The sequence below is a fragment of the Musca vetustissima genome, unplaced genomic scaffold (genome assembly GCF_032173495.1).
Source record: "Musca vetustissima isolate MV318-11 ecotype Yass unplaced genomic scaffold, APGP_CSIRO_Mvet_v1 utg896, whole genome shotgun sequence".
NCBI lineage: Eukaryota > Metazoa > Arthropoda > Insecta > Diptera > Muscidae > Musca > Musca vetustissima.
Window position 1 is genome coordinate 490999 of NW_026887934.1, and position 26198 is coordinate 517196.

The 26198-nt window shown below is 33.4% G+C and overlaps 4 protein-coding genes across 6 annotated transcripts in view; 1 reads left to right on the plus strand and 3 right to left on the minus strand.

Moving 5' to 3' along the window:
• Positions 1 to 6837, plus strand: part of LOC133335779 (probable phospholipid-transporting ATPase IM) — a 68587-nt gene extending 61750 nt beyond the window's left edge. For 2 of the 3 annotated variants that reach the window (XM_061544079.1, XM_061544077.1), the window contains exons 9-21: positions 477 to 767; positions 835 to 1008; positions 1078 to 1354; positions 1997 to 2149; positions 2359 to 2530; positions 4102 to 4260; positions 4324 to 4475; positions 4707 to 4930; positions 4994 to 5219; positions 5437 to 5540; positions 5605 to 5853; positions 6345 to 6464; positions 6539 to 6837. In XM_061544079.1, the coding sequence (XP_061400063.1) occupies positions 477 to 767; positions 835 to 1008; positions 1078 to 1354; positions 1997 to 2149; positions 2359 to 2530; positions 4102 to 4260; positions 4324 to 4475; positions 4707 to 4930; positions 4994 to 5219; positions 5437 to 5540; positions 5605 to 5853; positions 6345 to 6464; positions 6539 to 6835 (2598 nt within the window). In that variant the 3' untranslated portion in view covers positions 6836 to 6837. The remainder of the gene's footprint in view (positions 1 to 476; positions 768 to 834; positions 1009 to 1077; positions 1355 to 1996; positions 2150 to 2358; positions 2531 to 4101; positions 4261 to 4323; positions 4476 to 4706; positions 4931 to 4993; positions 5220 to 5436; positions 5541 to 5604; positions 5854 to 6344; positions 6465 to 6538) is intronic. The other variant, XM_061544078.1, reaches the window with a different exon arrangement.
• Positions 1 to 26198, minus strand: part of LOC133335782 (regulator of nonsense transcripts 1 homolog) — a 240094-nt gene that overhangs the window by 99411 nt on the left and 114485 nt on the right. The gene's annotated exons all lie outside the window — the stretch shown is intronic.
• Positions 10810 to 11895, minus strand: LOC133335773 (cyclin-dependent kinase 7). Its single transcript, XM_061544071.1, has 2 exons — positions 11842 to 11895; positions 10810 to 11772 (listed from the first exon to the last, which is right to left on the minus strand). Exons 1-2 carry the CDS (start codon positions 11893 to 11895, stop codon positions 10810 to 10812), a joined length of 1017 nt encoding a protein of 338 aa, XP_061400055.1.
• LOC133335780 (irregular chiasm C-roughest protein) lies at positions 17176 to 20330 on the minus strand. The gene is made up of 6 exons (XM_061544080.1): positions 19787 to 20330; positions 19238 to 19718; positions 18619 to 19173; positions 18209 to 18539; positions 17837 to 18138; positions 17176 to 17772 (listed from the first exon to the last, which is right to left on the minus strand). The coding sequence occupies exons 1-6, from the start codon at positions 20312 to 20314 to the stop codon at positions 17303 to 17305; spliced, it is 2667 nt and encodes an 888-aa protein (XP_061400064.1). The 5' UTR covers positions 20315 to 20330; the 3' UTR covers positions 17176 to 17302.

Genomic DNA, 26198 nt, shown 5'->3' on the forward strand with positions numbered 1-26198 from the left:
CTGCTTATGCATATTTATTTATATAATAAAAAAAACTAAATATTGTTTTTAAGTATTTTTTTAATATTTCAGCTTAAAAAAAGGGCTTTGGAGTATATATTGCAAATTGAAAAAAAAAACCAGAAACCTTCAATGTAGAAAAAAATTGGAATTGGGTAGCAAATCTTACTCCACAGCCTTGACTACTTCTAGAAACTTACATAATAACAATTTATTGGTTAATGGGTAAATGCATGATTGCTCATGAAATATGTACATATGAGTTGCTGGTATATTTGCTAAAACATATATTTAAAAAAAAACGTTGCTGTAAACATAAATACACAAGCATACTCGTAAATACATTGTAGCTATTTATTAATATAAACATGCTAATACAAATGTGCCAGACTAAATTCCCAATGAATTAATACCTCCTACCAAATTTTGCTTATAACTCTTCTTTCTTCCATTTCAACAAATACATGAAAATATAGGCCATGGCACCAGTCGATTTCTCTGCAAATCCAGAATATGAACCAGAATTTCGTTGGTACGATCGAACGTTGCTGGATGCTGTGCGTTCTGATGAGGAACATGCCCACAATTTCTTTCGCTTATTGGCTTTGTGCCATACCGTTATGCCGGAAACTGTTGATGGACGTTTAGAATATCAAGCTCAAAGTCCCGACGAATCAGCCTTGGTGTCAGCTGCCAGAAATTTTGGTTTTGTTTTTCGTTCTAGAACACCGAATAGCATTACCATAGAGGTTATGGGACGAAAGGAGGTATGTTCGAAACAATTAGAAAATAATATTGTATTTCTGTTTCACAATTTTGTTCGATTTTACACAGGAATATGAGTTACTGCATATTTTGGATTTCAACAATGTTCGCAAACGTATGTCGGTCATATTACGGCAAGGCGATCGAATTTTCCTATATTGCAAAGGTGCTGATAGTGTTATATATGATAGACTGAGTTCTAGCCAACATGAAATGAAAGCGCGTACCCAAGATCATTTAAATGTAAGTGTGCGGTTGGTTCGAAAAAATGAGATTCTGGAAGTAATAATTTCGTTTTTTATATTGTTATAGAAATTCGCTGGCGAAGGTTTACGTACGCTTGTCTTGGCTGAACGACGATTAACAAGCGAATTTTATGAAGGCTGGAGTAAACGCCACTTGGAGGCATCCCTCTCATTGGACAACCGTGAAGATAAGCTGAATGCAGTTTATGAAGAGGTCGAAAGTGAATTGGTGCTGGTCGGTGTTACCGCCATTGAGGACAAACTACAGGATGGTGTACCTGAAACGATAGCCAATTTACAAATGGCTGGTATTAAAATTTGGGTGTTGACAGGCGATAAACAAGGTAAGGGAGGATCAAAACAAATTTTGCTACGAGAATTTCATCGCGGATTGGATTTGGCCAAAATATTTGTTAGACCTTGAGAAATTTGTACCCATCGTCATACACTGAATCTGTCTAGATGTGGACTGAATTCAGTTTCCACCCAAGAAAGACACTTATAATTTAGATCCGCAAATGTATAGACATAGACCTATATTAAATATTTTCTGCAAATTTGAATACGGAAATCCAAATTACAGTCACTTGGTTGGAAAATGGGGCCAAAAAAATTCAAAATACATACAAAATAACAATGTACCAATATTGAAAATTTTCTGTGAAAATGTTTTCTACCCACAATGCCAAATTAGAGCAACTTCCCTTAGAAAACACATCAAATTTGATGAGACCTGTATATGGCGCTAAGACAAATCATGATCCTGTATTCCAAGTCGAAATGCATTTGCAAACACTACGGTTCTAAAATGCTATAAAACCTACAAAATACTGAAAATGGGTCGGTGTATTTATATGGGACTAAACCAAAACTTGGACCAATATATTCCATTTTCAAATCAATTGGTGTGCAAATTTTCAAACTCCACTTTAACACATGTCGATCCTCAATAACTTCATTTTATTTAAAAAATATTTTTTTTTCAGAAACGGCAATTAACATTGGTTATTCATGTCAATTACTTACCGATGATTTAGCAGATGTTTTTATTGTTGATGGCAGTACACTGGAAGAGGTAGAGAAGCAACTTAGGCAGTTTAAAGAATCTATAAGAATAGTGAATCGCTTTAGGCCGCCACGTAAGTTTAAATCAGTTCGGCTATTAGTCGATTTCAAAAAATACATTTTTAAGATCGATTATTTAGCTTCAGGGCAATGGAGATTATAATGTTTATAGATATCCCCATTTTTGCAATTTAAAATTAAACTAGACTCCATAGCTCTGTATTTACATATTTATTTTTTATTAAACTTATTTTTAATTGTGCCCTTCTCTTATACATTGCAGCTTTCAATTCAACCATCAATCTAAATGGTTCACACGATCCACATGATCGTAACAGTGCAGCAGCTGTGAAAATGTCCCAGATATCACCACCACCGCCGCCAGCAATATCAGTGGTCACCTTTAGGTGGGATGATGAAGACATTAATAAGCGTAATAAGGGCGAACCGGACAGGTAGAGGGAAAACATATCATCAACTTTTTCTTCCTTTCGTTTCTTTTTTACCAAAAGAAATTCAATTCAATCCAAATAGTTACCTAATAATATTCTTTTTAGTTTACACTTTTGATTTTTTTTCCGAAACTTTTATTTTAATTTCTTGGGACAGTTTTGATTTGTTTTTAATTTTTTCAGTTCCTTTTTATTTTTATTTTGAGACACCTCCTTACAAGTAGATTTTATATGGATTTAAAATACACCTTTTTGTTTATAATGTTGAAATTTTGACATTTTGTAAAGTATCTAACAAATTGTTTATTTTTATATATATGTGGAACTTGAGATAAAAGGATTTATTTTGAAACACTTTAAATGGCTGGAATTTCCTATAATGTTTGGATATATTGAGAACATAGCAGAATTTAAACCAACAATCCCAACGCATTGTTGAACACTAGGTTTATAGTTTCAATATGTACAACAAAATATTTTTATATTGGCAAAAATTCCAATTTTTCGAAATATTCTATTAAGAGAATTATTTACTATACATTCTTGATTTACATTCGACAATTTCAGTTAGATCAGTTCTTCATCAGGTCGTATTTAATGGGGAATATTAATGAATATACGGAATTCTAATATATCCATTAATATTCCCAATTCAATAAGACCTAATGAAGAACTGAGCCAATTAAAATGACCTAAAGTAAATCAATAAATTGAAATAATGGTCCTAGACTGATACACTTCACTACACCTACTCTGATATGTTGTCCGTATTTGAAACATTTCATAATTCGTTGAAATACATTTATTCTAATACCCTTTATTTTTAATGCAGTTCTATATACGAATACAGAATTTGAGTTCGACACAGATATTTAACATGAAATGTATACAATTTGTTTGTATGTATATTGAATTAGGGTTTTTATGCCATTCACCAATCTGAGAAAATATTTGGTTTTAAGAATTAAATATAATTTCCTTTTTTCAATTATATTTTTTTCAGTTTTATTTATATTTTTTTACTAGACTTATTATAATAGATTGTTTCCATTATAACATTTAAAATATTATGATTTTTATGTTGAGATTCTTTTTTGAAAACCAATGTCAGTTTACATACAAAGGATGATTTCCCCCCTCTATTGGTACCTTGTTTCGCCCGTAACGTAATATTTATACAATAATTAAATATATAAGTTTGTGTTGTTGCTATTGTTGTTGTCGTTAATATTATAATTTTATGTAGCACATTCTAAAATTAAACAGCTAATTTTCCATGCATCATTGTTCGCTCATTGTTGTTGTTAATACAAATTATTTATTTTTCATTGGCATTTTTATAGTAAAACTTTTTAAATTCCATAACTAATGTTTAAAATGTTTTGCTAATTCAATATATTTATTATGTGGCCTATATAAAATCTCCATTCTATCCTATCCTATCGTTATGTCCATTAAATGCTTTGGTAACACATTTTTTCTTGTTGGAAAATAACCAATTTTTTGTGCGTTGTTATTACAAGTTGTAACTCTTTTTTGTCATATAATTTAATAATATGTCTTTATTTCTGTAGTGCTGAAACAAATGAATTGTATGACACACTGGAAAAAGGTGGCAGTGCAGCAAGAAATGCCTTAAGGGAAGATGAAATTGTAGAGGAAAACACCGGCTTTGCTATTGTTATAAATGGCCACTCGCTGGTCCATTGTCTATCACCAGAATTGGAATCAAGGTAAAACTTTTTGAATTGAATATTTTTATATATTGGTCCTGATTGTTTATTTTTTATATGCAGATTCCTTGATATTGCCTCTCAGTGCAAAGCAGTAATTTGCTGTCGTGTCACACCTTTACAAAAAGCTTTGGTTGTAGAATTAATAAAACGTGCCAAGAATGCAGTTACCTTAGCAATAGGAGATGGTGCCAATGATGTTTCAATGATCAAAGGTAAATATTTCAATTATAGATTCCTATTTTCTCCTTTTGTAGTAGGTTTATAAAATAAAGTCGAAGTAATCGTTTTTACACTATTTGTGTTTTTAATTTCTTTGTGCATCGAGTAAACCTTCTACAATAGTAATTTTAATTAATTTTATGTTTTATTACTCCTTCTGTTTCTTATATTCTTTATTTTTTGTATAAGTTCATAATATTTTGCAAATATTTTTTTCATTTCAGCCGCCCATATTGGTGTTGGTATATCTGGCCAAGAGGGCTTACAGGCTGTATTAGCCAGCGACTACTCGATTGCCCAATTTCGTTACCTACAACGGCTTCTATTGGTGCATGGGCGTTGGTCATATTATCGCATGTGCAAATTCTTGCGATATTTCTTTTATAAAAATTTTGCATTTACCCTTTGCCATTGTTGGTATTCATTTTTTTGTGGTTTCAGTGCGCAGGTTAGTGCCAATAATTTTTAATTATTTTTTTATTTATTTAAATATTTCTTTCCATATTTTCAGACTGTTTTCGATCCCATGTTTATATCGGTGTATAATCTATTTTATACGTCACTGCCGGTATTAGCATTGGGTGTATTCGAACAGGACGTGTCTGACAGACACAGTTTGGAATATCCAAAATTATATACACCAGGCTTAAGAAGTCAATTGTTTAATACCAAAGAATTTGTGTATAGTGTTTTACATGGTGCCTTTAGTTCTTTAATATTATTTTTAATACCCTATGGTAAGTGAAGATGTATTTTTTCCAAATAGTTAGACAAATATGTTTAAAGGGAAATTTTCAAAATAGAAATACAGACAGATTTATTGAGTTCTTTAAACCTTTTTCAAAAACGACTGCATTTGTTCTGAAAACTTTTCCCAGATTTATTTATTTATTTCCTTTTATTTCCTTTTTATATGAACATTTACTAAACTTTTTTTACTTGCTTACTTTCCAGGTACTTATCACAAAGGCGTCTCGCCAAATGGTTTAATTTTAAGTGATCACATGACTCTGGGAGCGGTTGTAGCCACTATTTTAATTATTGATAATACAGCACAGGTATATCCGCTATAATACTCTCTCATTTGATATTTGATGTTAATATAATTCCACTACATTACAGATAGCCTTATATACATCGTACTGGACAATTGCCAACCATATAACAATATGGGGTAGTTTAATTTGGTACTTTGTACTCGATTACTTTTACAATTATGTGATTGGTGGACCCTATGTGGGTTCACTTACCATGGCCATGGGTGATTTAACATTTTGGGCAACAATGTTTATAACAGTGGTGCTGATAATGATACCAGTATTAGCGTACAAATTCTATTTAATAGACGTACAGCCAAGCTTAGCGGATATGGTAAGTATTGTCTATAGGTTTTCTACATATATTACAGGGCGCTCAATAAGCTAAAATTTATATTTCGATATAAGGTATTTTGATTCATGGGGTCTTGAAAGAACGTCTGTATATTTTTCGGGGCTGTCCCCCTTTATAACGGTATTTCACCATAATATGAAGTTTTCAATCAATATTTGAAATAGCTACTTAAAATTCTTTAGGATCTAAATTTGTGGTATGTTGGGATTTACAAAATATTTTTAGAAAAAATTCGGTATAGTTTTAATTTGTTGATATGTACCCTATATAATGATCCGACTTGATATTCATTACATCAAATAGCGCGGCTGAGTGATAAATTTCTATTAACGTTGGGAACTTTATTGCAAATATATACCAGTATCTCAATGGTGTATGGTCAAAAACATAGTCGCGGCCGCCATTTTTACTAGTTTCATTTACATCTTCTCTTTTCCATGATAATAAAATACAAATTTTATTTTTTCCAGATACGCATGAAGAGACGCCAAGCTAGCCTTAAATCACGACACACCAGCAGTGTTACAAGAGCACCATCATCGCGACGATCAAGACGATCGTTGCGTTCGGGTTATGCTTTTGCGCACCAGGTAATATTTGCTTTCGCTCTAAATTCTCATTCCAAATTTCCATTAAATATGAAATGTGTTTTTAATATTTTCAGGAGGGCTTTGGCCGTCTTATTACTTCGGGTAAAATTATGCGCAAATTACCCCAAGAATTTGCTTTCCCATTGGGTTTGGGTAGTAAAAAAGTGCAAAATTCCGGTACTGCCCACCAAGATGCCAAGACTAATAACAATAACAGTGTGCGTGATAATAACAAAAATGCTGCAGATGTAGATATAGTAGATCCAACGGGGGCTACAGCATTAAATGATGCCTTAACCAATCAAGACCATAGCAATGATGGAATAAGTCCACGTGCTCCTTGCCAAGATTTAGATACGATAAATCTCTAAAACCGAAATAAACTCAAATGAAAGGATATCACAAATGCCCAAGCTGACAACAACAAGTTAAACCAAATCTTCAATTATTTTTCATTGTGAAAACAAACCAACATAGGAATATTGGAAACAACAAACAACTATTTAGACTTACTACAAAAACATTTTTTAAATTTAATTTATACTACTAATTTAAGATAACAATAATATAACTATGTAAATATATATCAACTTTTTTTGATATATACACGAATTGAACACATTTTCGAAAATCAAAACAAAACACACATTAGCTTTAAACAAAACAAAAAAAGGAAAACAAAATACCAGAGATGATCTGCTACTACGACTACAACTATTTCTAAACATTAATTTTAAGATATATACGATATAAAGAAAACAAAAGAAACTACTCGTATTCATACTAAGTACGTACCATTCATACATACCGACCGACATGCCTCCATTTGTATATTGTGACAAACATTACCAAAAAAGAAAAAAAACACAAAACCTCTTCTATATATTTATATAATTTCAAAGAAAAAAATTAAAACGTTGTTGGCTATTGAAACATAAAACAAAATAATCTCAAAATCAGTTCTAAGTCAATGTTAAACCACACAACAAAAATGACTTTTGGTTGTTTTACACATACATACTTACAAACATAATATTTATATACAAAAAAAGAAATATTTAATATTCAATAGAAGACAACTATTATCACTTAAATTACATACAAACATATATAGCATGTTATTTAGTTGGTTATTAGCAGGACTATAAATTCAGGATATTAAATATTATTTAAAACTGTCACTTCTGTTGTGCTAATATCATTGCACTGTGCTACAGATAGAAAATGGTAAGAAAATGCTGAGACTTCAGTTATCAATGGAATTAAGTCATCAGTTTTCAAATAAATTGTTATACTCGAATCAGGTTATTATTTTAATTAAAAAAATTCCATTACTAAATTAAACTCCAAATATAATTTCTTTACGGAAAATAACTAACATCTTCAATAACATATTGAAGACATAACCTGACTTTTACATATACAATTATATATCCATATTTTGGGTAAATTTAATCATTACTATCATTAATCTGCTTCTCTTCTTTTAATTAAATATAACATTTCGAATCCAATTGCCAATATGAAATCGATTTAATTTAAATCCGTTTTTCTAATATTCTGTAGCATGGTATTATGATTTTCCTTAAAAAAAATACTACATAAAACCGTCAATATAGTATAACGCACTTAGGGGTATTTGCTGTGTTTTTTATACATACATACATCTACATATATAGATTTTACTTGAATTTTGTTATAGGTCTTTTATTTATTCATCATTATTACCTTTATTTTATTAATATTGTTTACTATTTGGGGCTAATAATTGCTACTTTGATTTTTTTATTTCTTACAATTTATTTATGTACGTATAGTAATGTAGAACTTTTTTATATTTGAATATTGAGGAATTCAATCTCAGTTATAGATTTAGGTTAGGTCAGTGTACGGACATGGAATGCTTATTAATTTTTTGTTTGGTGTTTATTTATTTTTGTTTTTACTATTATTATGATTCTGTATTAAAGTCTACGTTATACGTGAAAAAAATATGTGATTTAAGTTTTAAGTTGAATTATAAACTACGATAACAACAACAAAACAGTAATAAAATAATATATCAAAATAAATCTGGCAATATGTGTTTTATTAAAATGAATCAGACAAATATGGAAATGACCGATATCCAGAATATATTAATGCAATGTAAGTAGTGTATCAATGCCCCCAAAAGTATCCTAACTTCAAATTTCAAGATTCTAGCTCTATCGGTTCACTAAAATCCACATTTGGTACTGTTTTGAACACATTAGTACAAAATTCCAAAACTTCCTACATAGACCAATCCTACACCCCAACTGTACCCCTAACTCCAAATTTCAGGATTGGTTCACCCAAAATTTAAATGGTACAATATTTAGTACACATTACACATTCACATTCCTACAAAGTCCAATCCTACATTCCAACAGTGATCCTACCATCAAATTTATAATTGTAAAAATATGGACTGGCAGTGTGTAATAAAACTTCTGAATTTCCTCTTACCATATCTGGAAACTTTATAAAAATCGGTTTAGTAGTTGCCGAGATATTTGTATTTCAATTCAACGATGGTCCGAAATACACCTCCTGCTCGATTCTGGTCGCCTATTACCTGAAAATGAAAAACCACACAAAAATCGGTCTTTTAAAAATGGCAAAAATTGTTTTCATAATGTCTGCTGTTGTATGAAAATTATAGCATACTTGTAGGGGCAGAAGACAGTTCGGGTGCAATTTCATGTTGCTTGATATGTTGGTGTGATTGTATGTTATTTATGCACATATGCAGTGTAAAATATTTTACTTACACATACACACAATGTAGCTGTATGCAGAAAAAAAATTCAATTTTTGCAAGATCGATTTTTGTGGTGTTTTTCCTTTTTTGGTAATAGGTGCCCAGCATCGAACAGAAAGTATATTTCTGAGCATGGTAGAATTGAAATTCAAATAACTCCGGAAATACTTAACCGATTTTAATGAATTTTGCAGCAATGGTTAGAGGGAATTCTGCAGTTTTATTACACAATGATATTATATATTTATTACGCCTATAAATATTTTTTAGCTATTATCTTTTTGCCAACACTATTTTCAACAGTTTACACACATTTTGTGTTTTGTTTTTCTGCCTTACATCTTCAGTTTGGTCTATAATATAACGATGAATCGTCAAACGAATGATCAACGCTTTCAAATCATTAAATTTCATAACTAAAATGCGTGCTTGGTTTTTGTCTCAAAACATTGGAACTACTGGAGATATTGTAATAAAATTGATGTCATATGAAGGAGGATAAATATAAACTAATTCAGTCATGCACTCCAATAATAATCTTAAGTCCACATTTAAAGATTCCAGCTCTATTCGTTCACCCACATTCAAATTGCACCAAATTTAGTACCATTTATTACTTTTCGTAGATGTAAGCACGAGTTTCTAAGCCGTCCTCAATTCCACACTGCAACAGTAATTTTAATCATTAATTTCAGGATTCCAGCCCTATCCGTTCACATAGATCCAAATTGTACCATATTTAATACCATTTAGTACTTTTCGTACTTATGAATTTCCAGCACTATCTCAATCATGTGCTATAACAGTAATTTTATTTTCAAATATAAATTGTCCATCTCTATCATTTCATTCAAATCTAAATTGTACTAAACTTAGTACCATTTAGTGCACATAATTACGCATTTTTAAAACTACCTCCATGTTTCATCCTACACTCCAACCTTAATTTTAACTCCGCTCACACAAAATGAATTGTACCATATTTAGTACCATTTAGTGCTAGCGAAAATACTACCTTAATTCTGTAAGTCTTCCATCTCTATACGTTAACAAAAATCTGAAAATTTGTACCATTTAGTATACATAATGACGAATTTTCAAAACTACCGATATATCTCAATCCTGCACTCCAACTGTAATATTAATTCATTATTTCAGAATCTCAGCCCTATCCGTTTACACAAAAGCAATTTGTAAACTGGTACCAAATTTATTATTTTTTGTTTCTATATTTGCACATCTTTCTAACATTCCATACATTCCATAATTACGCCTAATACAAAGGGTACCATATTTGGACTAACAACAACCACACTCAAAATTTCAAGTTTCTAGCTTTAGCCATTTCTGTCACTCATTCACTTAACACTAAGCTCTTATATATATTAAGATAATGATTATTTTTATTTATTTAAAAAAAAAAACATAATTTTTAAAAACGAAACTATTATTTTAATTCGTTGAAGGAATGATAATAACATTCTTAAAGAAATGAGTTAACTGTGAGAATAGGATCAATAAACAATATCAACATTAATTCGACTTCTATATTTAATACAATTAGAATATAAGTTTTTTAGGATTACCAACACCTTCCATAGCATCCATAATTTTTCGTTTCAAACTTGGCTTTTCATCGGCGTTTTGTTTATTGGAACTGGGTAAAGGCAACTTGTGACCCAATGTCGGTGCTGGTTTATTTCTGAAGTATGGCATTTCCAGTGCCTCAGTACAATTACAACGTTTCTGTGGATCCAAAGCTAATAATTTTTCAGCCAAATGTATAAGATCATCAGGAGCAGCTGTAAAATATTCGGACAGCGGTGCACCAGGAAAATGCACAAATTGCATATAATCTGGCAATTTGGTTATATTTGGCCATGTCTCTTCGGTGGGCGTGCCCAATGCTTGGAATATTTTCGTTAATTGATTTAGATCCGAGTCGCCAGCAAGAAAGGGTACGCGTAACAATAATTCCGCTAAAATACAGCCAACCGCCCAGATGTCTATGCCAGTGCCATATTGACGTGCACCGAACAATAACTCGGGGGCACGATACCAACGGGTCACTACCTGATGGGTGTAAATGCGTGATGGTGAACCGAAAAATTTCGCCAAACCAAAATCACCAATTTTCAATATCCCCTCTGAGTTGACTAATAAATTGTTTGGTTTCAAATCTCGATGTAGAATCCAATTCATGTGCAAGTATTCCAAACCCTTCAGTGTCATGACCATATACGCCTTTATGTCACCTTGTGTTAGAATGATTTTAGGATCTTTGATGATGATTTCCAGATCGGTGTCCATAAAATCAAATACCAATGACACATTCGATTTGTGACCAAAAACATCCAATAGTCCAATACAGTTCTCATGCTGCAATTCGTGCAACAACTTGATTTCTCTTAAGGCTGTACGATTAATGCCATCCTGTGCTTCTTCGCGGCTGCCAATTTTGATCTTTTTCACGGCGACAATTTGTTCTGTTAGGACATCACGAGCCTTATAAACTGTGGCAAACTGCAAAGGAAATTAATGGGAAAATCTTTAGTTTTTGGTTATTGAGAGCTGGTGCTTGTGGCTACTTACCTGACCTTCTCCCAGGAAAGCAATTTTCTCGTAACGTGTTAATTTGTTGTCCATGGTCTAATCGATAGGTTATTTGAGATTAAGTACTAATTTTAATAAAGATTTTCTGTCCAATATGTCTTTTGTTAACTTTTTTTATAGAAACTAAAAAATTATAAAAATGCGGCGCGGCCGGCGAAATAAAAACAACGTTTCAAATGCTACAGTGAATGGAGGAGACAAAAGAGAATGCTAGTTAAAGAACGAGCACAAAAGAAACATGGCTACTTTGCAAATGTGTTTACGAATGAATGTGATGTATAACGCCGACAATGTTTAGGAAGAGACATGGGAAATGCGAAAATCAGCTGATAATATTAGGGATTTAAAGGTCGACTAGATAAAGGGTATCATTTTGGTGGAAAGATAACCATCCCTATTATACTAAATAAAAAAGTAGTAGAATGGAATATATCATGGTACAATTATACAAGGTAGTGTAGTTTTTATCAGAAAGGAGAAAATACAACTCTACCTTATTGGCAATAACGTCAGAATAAATGAAAACAAATGCACCATTTGTACATTTTACCAAAAACGCGAATGAATGGAATGTCCGGTTTTCTTTTCAAACTCGAGTTGGGGGTATGATTTACATATTGATTCGCTCACAAATCATATATTTCTTCTTACAAATGTTGTAAAATTTATCTCCAAACAAATCGATTTTCGAATATATTTTCTTATATTTTTCAAAACATTGCACACACAGTCACACACAAGACATAATTACAGAAGCTAGTCTAATTTGAAGAATTAATAATGGTAACCCTTTTTAATTTGGAACTCATCTATCAATTTCAAATTGTTTGAAAAATAAATTCCATAAAATTGTATGCATATCGAATGGCATATTTTTGAAAAAAAAATAAACATATAGGGTAAACGCACCTAATTCCGGCATGTACCAATAGTCGGTATTTGTTTTATATAATTTCAAAAAATTAAAAAATACTATAACTAAATATGAAAAATACCTTGTATAATCTTATCGCTGTATAAAATGTAATCGAGCTAAGTACATTTATTCAGTCAAAATTTGGCATTTTGATAATGAGGTTTGCCAACACCAGTGATTCATGTTTCTTAAGAAAAATAATAGTGGGCATGTCGATTTCAAAACACTTGTAACAATATTAAAATTATACATTTTTCACAAGAATCTTTTTCGTAATTGTAAGAACATAGGGAAGAATACTTTAGAATTTAAAATCATTCAAAAATATTTGTAATAATGATATTTTTATCGGTGCCGCCCTTAGGAACCAAATGTTTAAGGTGTTCCTATAGTCGGCATATGGGTGAATAATAAGCACTTTTTCGAGCATTTTGACTCAAAATTGGAAAAAAATGTTAAATAAGTGCTCTAAATAACAATAAATTTATAAAAAATCACTTTTGAGTTGTTTTACATACTTAAAGACATGGTTTTAATCTTAAATTCTTTTAACCTCTGAAATGACTTATTTAGCCATGCCGAGAATTGGACAACAGGTTCCCAATGTCGGCACCATGTTTTACAATTGTAATATTTTAATAAATAAAATTATTTTATATTACTTTTTCAATACAACACTGATGGAATCGTCCGAAAGGTCGTTTTTTACCTAATTGTCAATTTAATTTACTTTAATACAAATTAATTAAACAAATTTTTATCGCATAGGGGAGTAAACAAAATTTCGAAACATATGAACCTAAATACAATATAGTGCAAAAAATGTTCTCGGGATAGTGAAACGTTTAAAATGCTAAAATCCTTAAAGTGCCGACTATTGATGCACTTACCCTATACTTTCTCTAAATAAATATCTCCCTTTTTATTTATATTGCTCTTATGATATAACTATATATGTTACAAAATATATTTATAGATTATAGAGGTAGGAAACTTCAAAATGATAAACGTTTTATAATTATTGCCACTGAACACGTGTTTTGCGTACATTTTGAAGGAGGATAATTTCATTTAAATGTTGAAAGCTGAATGTTGTCAAAAGTAAAATTATGAAAACATTTGGAATCATATGTCTACATGAGACTACCTTGTGTAATTATGCCATGAGTCGCACATTTGGTATATGACGTTAGCATAACAAGCCACAGTATGAAAAAATGGTAATTTATAAGTTGCTATGGCCTACCTTGAATAATTGTACCATAGTTTATACTACTTCAGAAAAATTTGACATATGGCCGAATAAAAAACAGATGTTTTGTAATAATGTTTCAGACAAATGTCCGCCTTGCCAACCATATTCGGTTATAATTGGCAATGGTTCAAGAATATGCTGTGAGAGATTAAGTGGAGACAACAACATGAAGCCGAAATAAATAGTGTTCATAAGTTGCGACAGAGGTCCAAACATGGCACAACAATTATAATGAAATGTATAACTACAAGCCTATGATCCCAATATTTTCTTTATACTCTGTTTTATCAAATCAAACTACATTAGGGCCACAATTAGCGTCACTTTTTAAAACCTGTATTTTTTTTTTTGATTTGGAATATACCAAATTTGTGAAATAGAAACACATTTGTTTATGTTTTTAAATATTTTTTTGTTTATTTTTCAATTATTTTCTTAATGAGTCGTTTTTGTTCTTCATTATCTTTTTAACACCATTTGTTTTTTTTTAATAATTTGGACATAAAAATGAAATAATTATCTAAGAGATAAAATGACAAATAGCATTTGTTATTCTTAAAAAAAAGAAAATTACATATTGGAAAGAATAATTACATAGAATTAGAAAAAATATCCAGTAGATAAAATTTCGAATTTCAAATGTATGTGGTGTGGGTGTATGTAAATGTGTGTTGGGGTACAATGTTTGTAGTAGTTTGGTATATGTTTATTAGATATGTCCTAAAAATAAATACATACTTACAAGTTAATAAAAACAAATCGCATGATTTGAATTGAAATGAGTACATGTCAGTGTCAGTGTATATGTGTATGAGGAGTGTCCATGTGTGGTTGTATTAGTTTTTTTCTTTCGTTTTTTTTTACAAGGAATAAGGCAGCAATATTTAACGTATTACTATCATCTTTCATGCATTGATTCATTCGTTCCGTACATTTTTTTTTAAGTTTGCTAAAAGGGATCGGTCTATCCAAAGAATGAATAAACCCTTAAACTGCATTTTGAATTTTGTTTTATTCTAAAAAAAAACTCTCAGCTAATAAAGTAGAATTTGATTATAATCATTTTGCACACTGTTGCGATATAGGTTCGAATACCAAGGATGGTTTAATGATTCGACTCAGCTATGTTACCAATTTAATGGAAGGTAAATTTGTTGGTTGAGCTGATTCATTACACCTTCTTTGGTCTTCTGATCTTATTATTCTTTCATTTCTTTGTCTAGATTCTGGGCAAGTTATTTTTTTATAGATTTTCAAATCGATTTTCTTTATTTATATAACTAGGATGTTCTTTATTCATTTAAAAGCGTATATTAGAGTCTAATCATTTTTTTACATTAGGGTTGGTTGGTTTGTTTGTTTTGTCTTGAATGGTTTTGTTAAGCGTTTATAAATAATTTAATTTAAAAGGTTTTTTGTTTTCCTTTTGTCTTATATTCATTTACTTAATTAAAATCTTACTTAAATAACTAGTTATTTATTAATATTAAATAATAAATTATTTTCGGTTTGTTTAATTTAAATCCAATCGGAAATTTTGGCTTACAAAGTTATGTTTTTTTTAGTTTAGGTTTTTTGTCTAATGTTTGTTTGTTTTGCTAGGGAATTTTATTTAATTAATAGTAAACACGGTGCCACCTCAAAACAAATATGAAAATACTTTGAAAATGAAATAATCGACAAATTTGAGAATATTCAAGTATCGGGGAATTGAATTTAGAGCACAAATCCTATTGATTGGAGACCAATAAAATAGAATATGTTGATATAATCCAACATTCCAATTCCAGTTTTTAAACACCTGCATTTTGGACTGGATCTTTTTGAAAGTATTTTTTTGTTTTTGTAGTTGCACCGTGTTATGTTCTTTTGTTTGTTTGCTTTACTTAATTGTAGGGATATCATTAGTATATATATTTAATTACATGTATATATATGTAATTTATGTATAGTTGTGTATGTATATAATTTACATGAAAAAGAACTAACTACAGGCGACTTAGGCTTAAAGAGAATATATAGTGAGTGGGTAGGTAGGTATGTAGGTAGTGGGCCTTAGTATTTCTTCTTCCTATTTCGTTTCTTTTACATTCTTTAAGTATATTATGAATATATGCATACTCGACAATTACATGAACATGCTTAAACATTCATATATGATGGCAATGTTAGTGATAAAGAGGAGGACGAGAACGCTGAAGACGGTGTTGACGGTGCCTAGGCGACATATCTACATGTTTAGAAAAACTAACAAATCTTAGAATACAGTTGGGGTTAAGGATCGTTGGGATTGGGGTTGATTTCAAATCAGTCTACATTGGTATAAAACTACAGGGTGTCTCCGAAAATACGTTCTAAATATGATAAAAAATAAATTGTAGAAAAAATACTATTCTGCAACAATTCATTATTTTTTAATTTTCCCCTACTGAAAACTGGTAACACTTTTCTAATATGGACATATATTTATATTATTAGTTGATTTTTGAGTGTTCTGAATTACATTTTTCAAAATAGTTTTAAGCATTCAAAGTGAAATAATTTGCAATTTTTCTAAAATAACATTAAAAGTCTGATTTTAATAATTTAAATGTTGTCAGTTTATAATTGGTTTTCACAATTGGCCACCAGCAAACTACTGAATTCATTAGTACATTATCTTTTGAAACACCCTGTCTATTTGAAAATAAAACATATGCAAATGTAATGTAACCACCTTTTTTAAGCAAATTTTCTACAAGTATCTCTTGTACACCGTATTCTTTATCTACTTGCTCCGTCCTACTCCTCCCCTTCTTCACGCACATAGCTTTACTAACAATAATGAGTCTAATAAAAATGCAAATACTAACAACCACACAGTTCATTCTGACATTTGCACCACTGTTGCATTCGCCTCACCATCCGCATCAGCAGCAACAACAACACATTACTGTATATATACACCCGGTAGGTGGTGCTGTTGCTGCTGGGCTTTTTGTCTGTGTCTGTGAGAAGAGACTGCAACACCCTGTTTGGCTGTTGGTATATTTTCAATTTTCGTTTTTGCGCTTAGAGTTGCCATTAGGTAAATAATTAACACTAAAAATCACAATATGTTGTTGTTTTTACTTCTTCTCTTGTTTCTCTCTCTCTCGTTTGTCTGTCTTGCTCGATGAATATTGCCGTTATGTTTTGTTAAGATTTCCACTTAACCTGTCATAACGGTAATTCGTTTCAATTTGAATTCGTTCGTTCGTTTGGTTGGTTGTTTGTGTTGTGCGCTTAATTTAGACATGGGTTGCCAGGGCTCCTTTCTTTGTAACATTACCATTTGAGGGCAAAATAAATTGTCCCGATGGACTTTGTGCTGTTGTTGCGTTTGCTGTGTTAACTGCTGCCCCAGCCGCAGATGGTGTACCCACTGACCCTACTTGGGTTGCCAGTGGTGTGGCGGCCAACGTGTTACTGCTGGCTGTCAGATTTGAACTACTACCGCTTACACTGGCCGGACCATTGTGACCACTGATGATACTGCTGGGTGTGCCAAAATTCTTTAGACTGCCCATTACACCACCATTGGCCATGGTGTTCATGTGATTGCGCGGTGCATGATAAGGCGGTGGTGCTGGTGTTGCCGCTGGGTTAGCTGTACTGGGTGGCGGCAGAGGTGGGAGTATGGAGGAATTGGTACGCAGATAGGGATTACCATAGATGGCACTGAAACGACTATCAATGCCGTTTTGTAATAATGGTTGACCTGCAAAATGAAATACATAGTTAATATAATACTGGTTGTGATTACGATGATCCACGGATCATACCTAAGAATCCATTATTTAGTTGCTGTTGTTGTTGCTGCTGTTGCATATCACTGCGATTTCTGGGCAAACTCATATTCCCCGTAGAGGTGGCTGGATTTGAGTAATGCGGCAAGGTGGCCGAACTGATGGTGGTCGAATTACTCTTGGACACAGAACCCACTGAACTTTTGTTATCATTGGGAGGGCTATAGTCCAAGGCGTATTCAAAATAGGGATAGCCATTGGCTGTGTCTTTGTAGTCTTGATTATTTTTTATATTTTTCATGTTGCGATTGTAACGATCGCCAAAGTCACCGGAAAATCTGTTAAAGAAATTGATACAACTTTAGAAATAGGTTCAACTTTTCCAAAACTTAATATAACAACCCTTACCTTTCATCCAATTTTACCGGTCCCGCCAAAGGTACACCCAATGTGGCACCCTTCATTTGTACGTCGGGCATTGGTGAATGCGTTAGATTAATGGCCAAACCATCTGAACTGGATTCGGTATATTCAGCCGCCTCATAGGCCTTGGCACGCATCTCATTCTTTAAATCACTCAATTTGTCACCTCCACGAGAGGCCTCGGGTATAACATCAGCTGGCATGGGCTTCTTTTTGTTACGTTTCATATAAACAATCACTAGCATCACAACCATTAGGATAATGGCCACCGAGGACATGGAGCCCATGACCACCAAAAGGACGGGTACAGAACCAGCTGCTTTTGTAAGATAAACAGCATAAGGCAATTGTTAGAATATCCTCCGTAAAACTCAAGAAAAATCATCTATACTTACGTTCGGGTATTAAGGTAATTAACAACGAATCGCTGCCATATGAATTAACAACTGTACAATTATATTTGCCAAAGTGATTCGAACGACTTTCCTTGATGATCAAAGCCGCACGGACACCCTCAGGCAAGTGGTGTTCTTCGAATATATACAAATCTGGATCAGCTGTAGACATATTGATAATCTTGCCTTCGTAGGACCACAGAATCTTATCAGCCTTGGGTATGCTGAAGGCCAAACAATCGATTTTGGCACGATTTCCCACAGCACCAAACTGGACTTTGTGCGATGTGATGATGGGAGCACGTTTTACATAAATTGTGGCCTCAGCGCCAATTTCAGGGAAGCCATCCACCACGGCCTTACAATAATAACGGCCTGCTGTTTCACTGGACACTTTTAGGGTTAGATTGGCCGAGGTGCCCACAACACGTTCAGAGTTTTCATTTATCCATTCAATTTCTGGTGGTGGATTACCATCGACATCGCATTTCATGGTGACAGTGGCGCCCAAATCGGCTTCCACAGAGTTGGGACGTTGACGAAAAGCTGGACCATCTAGAACAAGGGATAACATAAATAAGTCACGTTGCTCTTCCGAAACCCTTCCTTTAATACTTACAACTGATATCCAATGTTTCGCTTTCCTCACTCTTGCCCACGGCATTTACCACCTCACATTTGACAATGGCATCGTGATATTGGCGCGACACATTGTGTATAACCATGCGTGTGGTATAATCACCTGTTACCAATTCATCATTGACAAACCAACGATACGATTGTACGGGAGGATTAGCATCGGCCTGGCAGGAGAGTATGACTTCAGCGCCTTCGGGAATGCGACCACCGGCCAAAGCACCACCCACAACGGATACGGTCACTTTGGGGGCATATTTCACTTCTAATAGGATTTTTGCTGAACGATATGTGCGATCGGCGGTGTTTTGAGCTTGACACGTGAACGTGGTATTGTGATGTTCTTTTTTGGGTGTCAATTTCAATATGGACTTGGCTGTGACACGACGAGCATCCGGCAAGGGCTCTTTGACATCTTCAATGCCTTTGGTTAGGACATTACCCAAACCATCAATCCAGGTGATCTGTTAACAAAAAATTAAATGTAAATATGGACTGTATTGGACATGGTTTGAGAGTCCGTTTAACTTACCTCTGCCGCCGGCTTGCCACCCTCCGAAACACATTCCAATTCTATTTCACGATCTTCCGTGGTAACCAAATGATCACCTTGTAGAATTTTTGGTGCCTCTGGCGGAACCAAAATGGTGATTTTGGCAAATCGTGATCGAATACCAGCCTCGCCGTTTGGTCCAGGCCCCACTTGACATTGATAACGGGCATCATCGTCCAACATTACAGGGAAAATATCCAAAGAGAAATCACCCTCTTCATCGCTGCCAACCATGGAGTAACGTTCGAAACCACTCAGATTACGATGTTGACCCAAACCAAAATCATCTTTGGTCCATTGTAGAGCGCCCACTTTATCCATTACCCTACACGGCAGGGTAACTCTTGAACCCACCACCGCTGTTTGATCTTGGGGTTCCATGGCGAAATGTTGTCCCTCTGTGGGTGATTTCAAATTATCCTCGTTACTGTAATGTATATTGGAATTCTTTTTCGTCTTGACCTTAGCCACAACATCCGTAACTTGAAGGCTCACAATAAGGAACATGATGAGTAGTTGACCATAATGGAATGGAATGTTGTGTTGTTGGCGTTTGGCATTTAGCCTGTGTTGATGTGTTCTTCGTTCGTTGGATTGCATGTTCTTGGTTGGTTTTTGGGATGTTCGAGAGCAGTGTCAGGATGTAAACGCCTGTAAAGAGGAAGAGAGAATATATTTGTGGGTTAATTGGTGTTTTGAAATTTAGAAATAATGGATGTTAGTCAATAATTTAAACCAAACAAATTATTTTTAGACCAATCCATGTCTCTTTGCGGTAGGGTAGTTGGTAATAGGGTAGTGATTTTAAGACCGTATTCTTCTAATAGAAGGTATTCTAAATTCTTTATCTTTAAGACTTTCTATAGGTAAAAATACATGTAAATAGAATTTCACCAACAAAAATTTTAAATTGTTTCGCATTTCAATTATTTCTGGCACTTAGCACCTTAACTATGTCCTTGACCTCCTAACCTTTATGCAGTATAAATTTGTTCCATATATGACCTGAACAAATATGAACATCTTTAGACTCATTAGTTCGCATATAAAAAAACGTGTTTGTTATTCCTTACAAAGTCAGCTTTCAGAATTCATGCAAACTGACAAAGATTATGGAACTGATTTGCCAAAGAACTTTGCTTGTAGACCGACACAAAACCCAAACAAATATAGTTTTTATATATTGAATAAGGTAAGTGTTTATCATGTACACAAAGAAATACCCACCCACCCACACACACTCTACTACTACCACTATGGAACACCTTTTACCATTCACAGATTTTCAAGGTCGTAGCCGGAGAATACTTTCTTTACTCGTGTCGATTGTAAACTTTGCATTTTTTGCTGTTGTTGTTGTTGTTGTTGCCGTTCAGCCACTGGCAACTAATGGCAGGGGTCAAGTTTGTTAGGATTCATATTTGTGTTTCTTATGAAGTTGATGTTGTTGTTGCTGTTCTTGTTAGAGAAACTTTTCAACAGCTTATTCACACATAACCTCTCACCCTGCTGCTGCTGCCTATGGTTCTTTGATCAGACACCCACCCCAGCTGGATGACTGGATTTTAAAATGTTTTCTCTGTTGAGAGGGGAACCCAGCAGCAACAACAACAATAACAATATTTGCATATTGAGAGCAAGTAGTTTGGAATGGTCACCCACCTTTGTTAGCTACTCACACAGATGTTAGTTAGCTTGAATGTCAACCCGGCTCCGCTCTTCCATCGGCAGCAGCAGCATACCAACAAATCAAGTATTTTTTATATGAATTTCCTAGAATTTCTAGGTGGGATAAAAGGCCAAAAGCCAAACCACTCGATGCCAGAACAGTGTGTGTAGGTGTGCGTGTGCGCGTCCTTAAACAAATGAATAAATTAAAAACGAACACGGAACAGACTGAACCTAACCCTTGTTAAAAATTTTTACGTTTTATTTAAAAGGTCGCTTTGTTTTGCCTACGCTTTGACTTTTGTTGTTGTTGTTGTTTTTATTAAACAACCAGCAAATTGAAGTGAAATGTCTGGTGTGGGAGGCAGGAGGAAGGGGGTAAACGAGAGAAGAGGTTTATGGCAGGGCAGTTTGTAATATTCACAAAAATCCTAATTAGAGAAAGGCCGGCTGACATACTGACTGGTTGTTGTTTGCTTTTGGGAGTAGGAAAAACAAATACACGTACGATCACACACATATACTTTCGTTGTACATGTTGCTACAAAAAAGTATGTGAGTTTGTGTTTTCATACGCACACATGAGTGTAAAGCATCATTGAAAGGACCTCTCTACGGCCATAAGTTATGCGATAAATTTGAAAAGGCAAAAAACACACACACACACACACAAGCATAACAAAGGCAAATTTTTACTGTTTATTTTGTATATGTATGAGTAGATGGGTGTGTGTGTGGTGGTAGGTTGAGTTGGTAAAGGCTACTGACTTTTTTTTCGTTATTTTTCCTGGTGGAGTAATGACTACAAAAAAAAAGAATATAAAACAACAACAAGAATGTATGTTAAAATGGGCTCGTTTAACGGGGCAACAGTTGGGTGAGTCGCCATTCATTGTCGAATTGATGTCGTCGCTGGGTGCCAGTTGTGTGCCATATTCTACTGTCTCGCTAATGTGTTAATGGCTCCTATATAAACTTTACATTGCTCGCTTGAGGTAAAACAAGAGCAACAACAATAACATCAACAGAATACAATAACTCAACACGCATTCAGACAATTACTTAACAAACTCATGACACGCATTTTGAGCGTAATTTCGTTTTTTTTAAGAACGAGGGTGGTCTACATAATCTGTATAAAGGTATTATTAAATATCTGCAATTGTAAAACCATTTTAGAATGTCCTGCCTACATTAACACAGCCGTAATATTAGTCCTGTGTTGAAACATGAAACTACGTTGTATGTTGTCAGCCGAGAGTATTTGTATTCTATTTAAAGTTGTTAGTCTGGTTGAAAATTTCGATTAAGAACCACCAAGAACACGAAATGCCACGGCGAAGTTGTTAAAATCTCATAGCCTTTGTTTTTCATTCTTGTGATTCATGGTAGGCTCTTTTAGAGGACAAATGTTTCAAGTAGTAATGAAATTTTATCTTGTGCTGGCTTTTTTTCACACAGACTCAAGGTATACCACATTACCTGCACTTGTGTTCACTGAATAATTGTCTAGTTTTTTTTGCAGTCATTTCGGTTGGAAAATAAGCATAGGAGTTTAAAAATACATAAATGAACCGTGATATTTACAACGGCGTTCTGTCTAAACAAAAGCGTTCCGTTCCAGAACCTGTAAGGATTAACTAATATGAGGTTGGGGAAAAATCCATTATTTTTATATGAACTATAGCTTCGGAATGTCTGATTTGGGCCAAATATGCAAATATGTTGTTGTATGATATATATAAGGTATACTATTTAAAAAAGTTCTGGAAATATTCAACATTTACTACGATGAAGTTACGTACCTTCCGGTGCGTATAAGTAATTGTAACTGAGCGTGCACTGTACCGTATGAGTGACAATAAATAAAATTTAAAAAAAATTAAACTGCCTGCATAAACCACCCTCGTCTTGCTTTGTTCTAAGTACCATATTCAATTTAACATTAGTATATTTAAGTATGTACAAAAAAGTAAATAAAATATTTGCCAACAACTCATACAACAATTCACAAGAGCCCAGCCGAAAAACGTAAATACACACACATACGCATATACATGTATACAAACGGAAAAAAATAATAAAAGAAGCAACAAAAAACTAACACGAAACGGAAAAACACACAACGAAAACGTTAAAAGCCCATAATGTACGCATACAAAGAGTAATTCTAATGAATCGCCAAAACGAATTGTTTTTTTTGCACACTCAAACACAAACACATGTATATGTATACACAAAAAGATGTGAACTTTAAGTAACAAAACAAAAAACGAACAAGCATTTAAATACTATATATGTGGCATAAAGTTACGTGGACTTGTTGGTTTTTGTTGTTGTAAATGGGACAAGGGTACTAGGGCGTAATGTAGCCAAAAATGTGAAGGGGTCAACCACTAACTACTCACACGCATACACACACATACCCACAACCATAGTTTCTAGTGGAAAAATCTTGTTTTCCTTGTTGATGTCGCATACACTTGACTCTGTAGGAGATTTAAGGACGACATGTAGTGGCTGTATATCCTTGTATGGCCGAGACTATAAGTGTGAGTGGTTTTAACAGCGGCGGTAGTAGTGGTAGCAGTAGTAGTTGTTGCTGGTAGTGGCCATCAGCGACAAACTAACCAAAAAAATAGGTTTCACATTGTCCTCTCTGCTTATATTTTCTGTGGTACTCAAAGTACATACACACACACACATGTATGGACATTAAACATAAGTCAGTTGGCACTAACCTTTCTTGGCTATGGGCTGAATTATTATTTTTAAGGCAAGAGGTCTCCCCAAGTTGTGTCTAGCCAAAACTGACCATACGCCAGCCAACCATTGTTGCCCTGCCCAGCTTTCCTCCAGAGATGAAACGTGGTTTCATACACATATTTAGATAGCTTTTTTCCAAGGAATGCTCTTCAAAATTGTTTAAAATAAATGCAGAAACGGCTAAAACAGAACGCGAAAATACTACTAGGATAACCATTGCATCCCCAACATGAGTGCACCAAGTTGAGGATTATGTTTTTTCCTTACTGTTCATTCGTTGTTGTTGTTGTTATGGTATGCCCTGGTAGTGTTTGTCTGTTGTATAATTTTTAAACTCACTTGAAAGGCACACACACTCATGCAAGTAGATATATAGCCATGTACGTGTGTCGTTGTACTGACCACACACATGTACATTTATTGGTTTCCTTTCAATGTTGTTTGGCGAGAAACCATACAACTCGCCGTGTTGTTGTATGGCATATGGCCAAGGATCGAAATGGCCCAGAATATCCACAAATTTCCCAATGGTGTTTACCAGCAGTTTGCCAGATATTGAATTATGAATTCGTTAACAAATATAGAAAATAGAAAACAAAATTGTAGAGAAAAATTGAAAAAAGTTGTTATTTTATTTGGACTTCTTTGGAAGTTATTGACCTTCAAAGGGGGCTTGGTATTTGTTGGTGTTCGTTATGTAGTGTGAAATATAGAGAGGGGAAGGGGATAGAGAGACTGTTCCACGTGTGATACGAAACTATGTAGAGAATTCCATGAACAAGTATTTTATTGGTATAATATAATAAACGAATATGGCTGTAAATGTCTAACAATTTAAGTCTACCTTTAGGATGGAATGAATCTTCACAGATTTTTAATAGTTATAAAATTGAAGTAAGTATTCAGGAGAGAACATCTTCAAATTTACCCGGATAACAAAATATTAACTTTGGAGGCTTAGTTTTTTTTTAATCTTTACCATCTGTGGGCATTAGATCCGACAGGGTATGCTTTATTATCAGAGAAAACAACCAAATTGCAGACATTCAGGTGGGATAATTGGACTAGGATCTTGAGACAAGAGCCCGAAATTGTAAATTATTGCCACTTTGGTGGAAAAATGTGCCTGGGACCATAAAAAATGTGGACCTATATTGACAATTTTCTGCGAAGAGTTTTTACACCCTCAGATTGAAAATATAGGAGGTGATGCAAATGTGGTATACCCATTTGTTTTTAGATTGCCAAATTTGTATTTTTTAACCGATTAAATTGAAATTTTACACTTAACATGCTACATGTATCAATTTGAAAATAATATTATTCTAACAATTTACGAGATATTTGAGAAAATATTTGAAATTCCATTAAAAAAGTGCGGGAAATGTGGTATACCACATGATGTTAATGTGGTATAGTATAATTTTCACTTTCAATTGATATATAATTTACTGTTTTTAATGAATGTGAATTAGCTCGAGATTTATGTCTGTTAAGATTTTTAACGGATACGTTGAGTGGAACTTTAATTTTTATTATATAATAATGTCTACACATGTCAATATTTATTTTTTGTACGGAGAAGTTGTTAAAATCTCATAGCCTTTGTTTTTCATCCTTGTGATTCATGGTAGGCTCTTTTAGAGGACAAATGTTTCAAAAAGTAATGCAATTTTGTCTTGTGCTGGCTTTTTTTCACACAGACTCAAAGTATACCACATTACCTGCACTTGTGTTCACTGTTTTTTTCCCTAAATTGGCGTATTTTATTTTATTTTTAGTACTTACTAATTATTTTATTGCTTTAGTAATAAAGATTAAAATACATCTGTAAGACAAAAAATTATTTTTAAACTTCAATCGAAAAAAGTCAATTTCATGAAAAATTTAATTTTTGCTACTGATTCTCAACGTAAGTTAAATAAATTCAACAGACCATTGCTATCTTATTTTTTTG